This window comes from Gavialis gangeticus, unplaced genomic scaffold (assembly GCF_001723915.1).
Source record: "Gavialis gangeticus isolate Ggan-Ray unplaced genomic scaffold, GavGan_comp1, whole genome shotgun sequence".
Lineage (NCBI taxonomy): Eukaryota > Metazoa > Chordata > Crocodylia > Gavialidae > Gavialis > Gavialis gangeticus.
Genome location: NW_017728993.1, coordinates 8,243,196 through 8,251,954, shown reverse-complemented (window position 1 = coordinate 8,251,954; position 8,759 = coordinate 8,243,196). Strand labels below are relative to the sequence as shown.

The 8,759-nt window shown below is 41.7% G+C and overlaps 1 protein-coding gene across 1 annotated transcript in view; it reads left to right on the top strand.

Moving 5' to 3' along the window:
- The window catches only part of PGM1 (phosphoglucomutase 1), a 61,895-nt gene that overhangs the window by 25,901 nt on the left and 27,235 nt on the right, over positions 1–8,759 (top strand). Inside the window, exons 2-3 of the mRNA XM_019528455.1 lie at positions 5,935–6,097; positions 6,388–6,534. Of these exons, the coding sequence (XP_019384000.1) occupies positions 5,935–6,097; positions 6,388–6,534 (310 nt within the window). The remainder of the gene's footprint in view (positions 1–5,934; positions 6,098–6,387; positions 6,535–8,759) is intronic.

Here is an 8,759-nt window from a genome sequence, read left to right as displayed (position 1 = left end):
CATTATTGGTCTGAGCTGCTTGACAAATGAAAAAGCAAAACACAATGTCTGGAGGTTTCTCAATGGATGTAAATAGCTGTGTCAGGAGTATCAGGATAGTATTCAAAATTGGTATATTCTGCTTGTTACAGAGGGACCTATTTATAGACAGCTCTGCTTATAATGAAATTCTGTTTATTGAAGCTGGAGTTAAAGTCTCGTTGTCTTTCAGTGCAGTGCAGCTTGTACTAGAAATGTGGGTATGTGGTTTTTCAGGGGGAAAAGGAATTTCACAGAAGACTTCATTAAAACAGCTCACTGGGAAGAATTTGGTTTAAAACCATTAATCAGAAAGTACTGTACTTATGGTTAAGAGGTAAAGATGGAAAGGGGACACAGTTGTGGGGGGGTGTTGTTTGTGTGTGTGTGTGTGTTTTTTTTTACAACAAAATATTTTTGGAGTAAAAATTTTAAACAGCACAACATCTGATATTGTAAATCAAGGTAGCTCCATTGGCATCAATACATTGTCCAAGTAGAAGATCTATAGCAATGATTTTTTTTTCTTCTAACCAGGAAGCTGGGTTCCCTGCAGTGTCATGAGATTCTTCTAAGGGCACCATGCAAATATTAACACTGTTAGGTGTGGAAACACCTACATGTGATTTTTTTTTTTTTTTTCAAGACAAACCCAGAGGCTTCAAAGAGAAATCCATAGGGTCAAAACCATTCTGACCTGTAGTGGTCTTTCTGAGTTTTTTGCAACAGAAGAATGACTGTATTATATTTTTGGAGTCAAAAAGTGAGTGAAAGCCAAGAGCTGGCATTTTCCAAGGGGTGCCTTAACTCTCTGAAAAAGTACAGACCCACTGATCTATAAAGTGTAAATTTATACTAGGCGAGGATGAGGCCTGCAAACACTGCAGTTGGGACTGCAAACATTTTATCAAGTGCCTTCTAATTCTACTTTCTTTGCAGAAGGTACTTGTTTGCTATTACAAGAAATGAAGGGTCTCAAAAAAGGTGGGGGGGTAGCTTCTTTTCTAATGTAGAAGATTGAAGTGAATATGGAGCTATGCCAATATATTGAATCTGAAAATTTGTCCCTAATTTATTTTCTAATAATATGCTCCATACGGGTCTGATTTTTTTTTTTAAATGTGAGTTTTCTTTAGTTTGTATGTTGCATTTTTACATTGTCTGTCTGTCCAGTACCTCTGGCTTTTTTGATCAGGTTTATCAACTGCATGATAAGCCCAGTGAGTACAATGTAAAGTATGACTGAGGAAGTTTTCTAATGTAAAATTCGCATGAGGAATGCATATCTTCTCTCAGAAACATGGCAATCAATTTAATCTCTGTGATGTAGACAGTTACCTTTGAATGTGTGATCAGAAGGATTGCCAAATAAGACCAAACATATTTGACATGCCAGTAATGGTCTAATTTATATTTCATACTTTTAATCAGTGGCTTCCAATCTCAGGTTGCAACCCAAATCAGGGTTGTAGGGAGTCTCCCCTTGCTCCACCCCTCCCACCTGCGGGGCTCTCCTGACACAGTCCACATGACTTGCCGCTGCTGCCCCCCACGATCCCAGCCCAGGCCAGGCTCTGCTGGTGCCACTGAGCATGAGTGAGTTGGGGGCAGAGGTGGGGGTCGCAACCCAGATTTAGGGTTGCAGCAAAAAAAAAAGGTTGGGAGCCAAAGCTTTAAATGATCTTCCCCTAATTAAAGGAAATGACTAAGTCAGTAGTCCACATAACCTGGCATATATAAATAGAATTATCTAAACTTAGATGGTGTAATTATGGCATGGTGTAAAGTACTGGTGAGTTTGCACTTGGGATACTGGTGTATGATTCTGGTCTCCTTCTGCAGGGGTGGATTTCTGGTGACAAAATGGTATTGTAGGCACCTATCAGCTTAATGGATGAACCCTGATTTTTGCTGCAGAAAAGTATGCAGAGGCATTTATTTTATTTTTATTTTTGAGCACTCACATTCTTAGGTTTTCTGTGTTGTAAGGGAGATTGTATGCTGCTTTGGGATCTCTTTAAAGTTGTGACACCAAATTGACATCTCAACAAAGTTTAATTTTAAGTCCATATTTTTTTGAATTAAAAAAAAAAAGCCTTGTGGGAAGGGGGTTACTAAATTATGAAGAACTAATTTCCCCTGAAATAAGGAACTCAGTAAATTTTAAAGCTTTAAATGTAAAGTTAACACAATAACCTGCCCCAGAGATAACCTTCACTCGTAGGAAACGCAAAGGATTAATTTGGATTAAAGGTCACTATCTCTACCCAATATGTACAGTGAGTGACCAGAACAATGGGACTCGAGTCTCTGCCAGTCTCTCAGTGTTACTGTAATAGTAATAATAAGGGAGTCAAACTTTTCTCCCAAACTTTGAAGCTGGCTCATTGCCTCTAATTATTCTGATGGTTTTGATACCCGCAGATCATTTTGTGACATATGCTTAGTTTCTGGCACCACTGTGTTGAACTAGTTGATTAGCTGCATGTTGGCATGTACCTCTAGTTGCTCTTGGAAGAGAAACAAATAACTGTTCAGTAATAGTTTAACTGAAAGTTTGCAGAAGTATGAAATTAAATCCTCCCTGCTCCACCTCTTCACAGAGGAAATGCAAGAAGCACGTAAAGGAATTTCAGTGCAATGGAGAGTTGGCATTTTTATTGCCAAAATAGGAGTTGTTTAAGAAATTGGGTGGGGAAAAAGATATTGGATTGGATTCTATTCCAAACAGGCCCCTAGGGCACTTTTACACATGCTCCAGGAGGAGGGTGGGGAGCCCTTTAATAAGAGCAGCTCTGAGAGCTACTTTAATTAAAGTTCCACAGCACATTGTGCATCTGTGTCCCCATGCTTCAAAATGGTGGAGGGGACGCTTGAACTAAAGCTCATTCGAGACGTGGGAAGCTGCTGGAGCATGGTAATTGCCACACTTAATCAAGTCTGCCCCAACACACTGTAATTACAGCACATCAGAGTAGCCTCCACACTCATGTATAGGCACCTCTAAGTTTTTATCTTATTCCACCTTCCTCGAGTCCTTAAAAAGCGATTAATATGTCTATTTTCATAGTGTACCTTTATTTCAGCTTGAAGACTTGTTTTTTCATGACTCAGTGTGGAGAAGACGGTCCACCCACCTTTTGTCTTAAAAGGTGGAATGGTATCTAGCCCACTTTCTGCATTTTGATGGGGGTGAAGGAGAATGTGAAATTAAAAAAAATCTGTTCATACTAATTGTTCAAGAAGAGTTATGTAAAGTCAACTCAAGCTCTTGGGTTGGTCACATCTACAATTTGGTTTTCTGCTGTGACTACTGCCTTGGGCAAAATAGAGCAAAATTGACTTGTATACTCCAAATCTTCCACAATTTCAAAACGATTCTGGGGAAAGGAATAAACACTGTTTCTTCATTTGAAACATCTCCTCTCGGAAGTATACGTTTCTCTACAATCAGATGATGTGCACTGAATTTAGGACACGGTACTGAGTTCTTGGTGTCTTTATAAAGGTCTGCTTCTCACACTATAGATTCTTTAGGTACAGTAGAACCTCATTAATTCAAAATGCAGAGGACCAAAAAAACCACTGACTTTTTAAAATAAATGTACCCATACTGATTTGCATTTATGCATATTGGCACGGGTGTCTACAGCCTTAGTTCACTCGCAGTCAATGCTTGCTTTCTGCAAAATGCTTCAAGTTTCAGCGAAGGTATTCCATAAACACACTTTTGAGCAGCACTTTTGTTCCTGCTTATATATAATACAAACTATGTACGATATTAATCCAAAGCCAAAAGGCACATGATTTGCCTTTGGGCTGGGCCCCAGCAGAGTCGACAGCATTTCAAGCCATAGTGATTCCCACAGCCCAGCACTACTCAGTAGGTGTGTGTGTATTCCAGGTACCTACCGCCACACATCTGCGTGCGTGATCTACATGCCAATTAGCCCCCACTCAGGACTGAAACTGGGTGTGCTTGTCATGAGTCCTGGAACCCTCCAAAAATGTATATGCAGGTGAGATGTGGGGCTACCTGGTCTGGCTGCACACCTTGGTGGGCAGGGCCACACCAGGCACAGGTGATGGACCAAGAGAGGGGACCACAGAGCCTCTCATCTACATAGACATGTAGTGAGTAATGTTTGCTGGATGTTCAAGGCTGGTGAATAAACGGATGTCATTGGAAACGGCACTGCTCATTTGCGGGAAAGAAGAGGAAGTTGAAATGTATTTGATGTGGTGGCTCGCTTGGAAAAGCATTGGCACTAAGGGGGACAGGGTGCGATGGCTATTCTGTCGTATTCAGGTGGGCCATACTAACATAGCCTTGTGTCAGGGTCTACCAGTATGTTTGCCCAGTATGGGTCTCTGCCTTGGGCCCAGTGTTGTATGGGTATGCTCAGTGCAGGCTGCATTCAATCAACTTCATAGTTGGTTTCCATGACTGAGCACATGCTGTAGCAGTTTAATGATAGGTAATGCATTTAACTAGGTTTTCCTGGTCCAAGGGACCAGAAAATGGCTTCAAATTTCAAAGTAGTTGTATTTTGAATTATCAGTATTATAAAGCATACAAAAACCTATCTTTTTGGCTGGGGAATGACAATAGCTTCAGAGTATCTGATACTTTGAGCGATCTAGTGTCAAACTAATGAGATTTTACTGGAACTACTTTGAGCTAAGGTTAAATATAAAAGCCTGGCTGTGTTAAGATAGGCTAAGAATAGAGGAGAAAATAAAGGAACGTATTGGACTACTTTCCAGGATTTTATAGATGGCATAATAAACTGATTTAAAAAAAAAAAGCCAGGAATGTAAATAAATTAAATGCTAGATATCATGAATAATAAAAAGAATAAGATTAATTCCTGTTAAAAATTGTGTTCATTAGTTGTTTGAGGTGGAGGTCTTCCAACTGTATGTTGATTGCTTGGCTGGCTTTTGACAGTTATAAGATTGGATTGTCTGTCTTCATCAACAGTCTTCTTTACACAAAGTGTGGTGTCGTGTAGGAGAGTTTCATTCATCTGTTGCTGATGTAAAAGTACTTGTGCATGTGCTCTGTTGCTCCAGGAACATTAGCTTTAGATTTGTTTTGCTAACTCACTTTCCTTGAATGCACTTTGTTCATGATTTGGCTAAAGGACTGCTTAACGCATTTTTGAGATGCAGGAAATTTTTATTTAAGGGGATGGAAAAAACAAACCTACCTTTGCATGAAGGCATCTTGGAATTTAAGAAGAACATGTGCCTTCTTTTCTGGTGCGTTCTGCTGCAAAGCAGGCACTGACACACATCCTGCTCTCCTTGCATCCTAACGAGCTAGCTTCTAATTCCCTTGCACTTTGCCATGTGTTTGTTCCCATTGAAAATGGCTGGATTACACAAAGGAAATCAGCTCCTTGCTGTGAGGGAAAGAGATCAAATCTGAACCCATTTGAGTAGTCATGTTGATTGATTGCAGAAACAAAGCAAGTAGAATTTGGCCTCTGGTCTAAGATTGCTAAAGGAAGGGGGGAAAAGTTAAATGCTCTTTGTTTTTGTTACACCCCAGTATCTTTGGAAAACAAAATTCTAGATAATAGTTCACAAGTTATTTGTTAGATGCCTCTAGAAAACACAGCTTGCAGTTTATTCTCTCATTTCTAGTTGAACTGCAGGGTTTTTTTATTTAAAGGGAAATGCCAAAGATGCACAACAAATCTGATGTCAAATGCTGTGCTTCACTATGCATATCGAAAGATTGTGCAGCAGAACAAAAATGAAGCCAATTGCTCAAGCAGAGGCCATGCCTGTAAATTTAACACAACCCCATGTGAGAGTTTACTAAACACTGGCACTATGACGCTGATGTTTCTGCTTTTCACAGTCTAGTCACCTTTTAAAATAATTTATTTTGAATGTTTATTTTAGATTGGCCGCTTAGTAATTGGACAGAATGGAATTCTCTCAACCCCTGCTGTGTCGTGTATTATTAGAAAAATCAAAGCTATTGGTGGCATCATTTTGACTGCTAGTCACAACCCTGGTGGGCCCAATGGAGACTTTGGCATTAAATTCAATATTTCCAATGGAGGTAAGATTTCCCCCCCTTCTCTTCCCACTCCCCTTCTTTTGGCCACCATTTCTATAACTGTTCCAGAGAACACACATTAATTACATCCTCTTAAGGATTCAGCGCTGTCAGCAGTACATTTCACTTAAATAAAATTAGAAATCCCCCTCCCCATATAGTTTTTCCTCCCAAGAGATATGCTCATCCCCTGGTTCTGTGATATACCTGTAGAATAGACAGTTATGGCATAACGTCATTGACAATTCTCTTTCCCTCCTCCCACCCGTCTTTTTTTTTTTTTTTACTGTTAGGTCCTGCTCCAGAAGCTATCACTGATAAAATTTTCCAAATTAGTAAGACTATTGAAGAGTATGCTATCTGTCCAGATCTACATGTGGACCTTGGTACTATTGGAAAGCAACAATTTGACTTGGAGAACAAGTTTAAACCATTTACAGGTAAGTGACACTTATTTTTATAATGTTGGCTTTGAGGCAGGCAACTCGATTACCTCCCTTTTAATGAGCAAGACAACCACTGTGATTATTCAGTCTGACATCCTGCATAATACAGACCACAGAACTTTGCCTTGTAATTCTTGCATTTCATCCAGCCACTTGTGGTTGTACTAGAGCAGCAGTGACATTTTCATGAGTTGCTTTTTAAGTGCCTTAGGACCTTTAGTCCTGTCTTCAAAAGTGATTTGGGGACTAAAGTCTGCATTCCATTAACTTGCTTCCAGTGCAGCTCTAAAGGCCAGCAGCCAGCTTCATATTGGGTCATTTGGAATAGGAGCAGACTTCAGCCACCTAATTTCAAAAGAGCAATACAAATTGGTATAAGCAAGCTATGCCTCCATTTTGCACTAAAGTGCAGTAAAGCATCACATGTATGATGACAATTACTGCACATTAAGCTAGTCTAATGTGCTGTTTGCTAGTACCAATACATGCAGGTACTAGAAAAAAGGCACATAAACTAATGGACATATAGACCCTGACCAGGAACAAATGGCTCCTGGTCAGCCCAGGCAGTAGACCAGAGCTGCTGCCTGGCTAAACTCTGATCTCTGTGGGGTAGGGGGAGCTGTCTCGGCTCTGGGGGCAGTTGTCTCCCAGTTGTGAGAAGATCAGATCCCAATGAAGGATCCCAGGATAAAAAGAAAACATGCCAAAAACTGAGGCAGTGCACACGGGGATAGCATGTGCCACCCAAAAATGAAGCCTGGCCAGGCAGGCTTCTTGTCCCACTCGTGTGGATGTGGCCATTAATAGCATGCTAAGTCCCCCCTCCATGAGAAGCAGGACTAGGGATTGTGAATTTCAAGTAAATGGAGATGTTCATGGGCAAGTCTGGGACTGGGGGACAGCACTTTCCCTTCCCAAATTAGTGGTGGGATGGGTAGTGGAGGGACAGCAAGTGATGGTGGTGTTCACCTCCTAGGTTCCAGAGCTGCCATGGCAAGTGGGTTAGCTCAGAGAATGCATTGTGCGCGTGCTGCACAGCTAACGGGACACCAGCTGGAGAGAGCAGGTCCCCGTTGGGGGCACAAAATCTTGATAATGACCCATTTCTCCCAGCCACACAAGTAGAGGGAAAAACAGCTTATTCCTCCGAGAACCAAAGTGCATCAACAGCAGTATCAACAATCATCACTGGAACAACGAGCAACTAACTTGTCAGCCCTACAGAATTAATTCTCTGTGCTCTGCAGAGCATGTATACACACTACTTGCAGCATCAGGACAAGTTTCCTTGGAGTGTCCCACAAGCATGCCTGAACACCAAGTGAAATGTATGCTCTTGTGGCAAGAGACTGCTGACAGTGCGAAGTACAACTAGCTCATTTCAAACAGAGCACCCATTCATAGAGACCAGCAGAGAGAACCCTCAGTCTCTGAATGCAAAGCAGCAACTGTTGTAAAGAACTAGTCCCTGAATTGTCTACTCCCTTCCATCTCTTAACCAAAAAAGAAAGTTCAAATTGGCCCAGTTGGCAGAGAAGCTGTAATGAGAGAAACAGCCACTGGCTCACAGCGTGCAGGAGAGAAGAAATGGACATCAAAACAGCACCAGCTCCAAGAGTTGAAAACACCACCTTTGTGGCTTCTGTGGTCAAAAGTCTATGGCATCTGAAACACTAGTAACCTTCACTGTAACAGAATACAAGTTTGATCTCCCTCCTCCCATTTCCCTTATCCTGCTCACTTCTTACAGCAGGAGTAGTTTGTAATGTAAATGGAGATGTCCATGGGCAACTCCGGGACTGGGGGACAGCATTTTCCCTTCCCAAATTAGTGGTGGGATGGGTAGTGGAATGGCAGCAAGTGATGGTGGTGTTCACTATAGGCCAGTTAGTCTTATCGCGATCCTGGGTAAGCTTTTTGAGAGAATTATTCTGGCATATGTCCACGAGGGGCCAGTGGGGGAGAGTATGCTTAGGGGCACCCAACACAGGTTCATTAGCAGCAGGTCCTATCAGACCAACCTGGTGGCCTTCTACGACCAGGTCACCAAATCCTTAGATGCAGGGGTAGCAGTGGACATAGTCTTTCTGGACTTTTGGAAGGCCTGTCACACTCTCTCACCCCGTTCTCCTTAAGAAACTGGGGGACTGTGGGGTCGACACCTACACAGTCAAATGGGTCGCCAACTGGCTGGAGGGCCGCACCCAGAGAGTGGT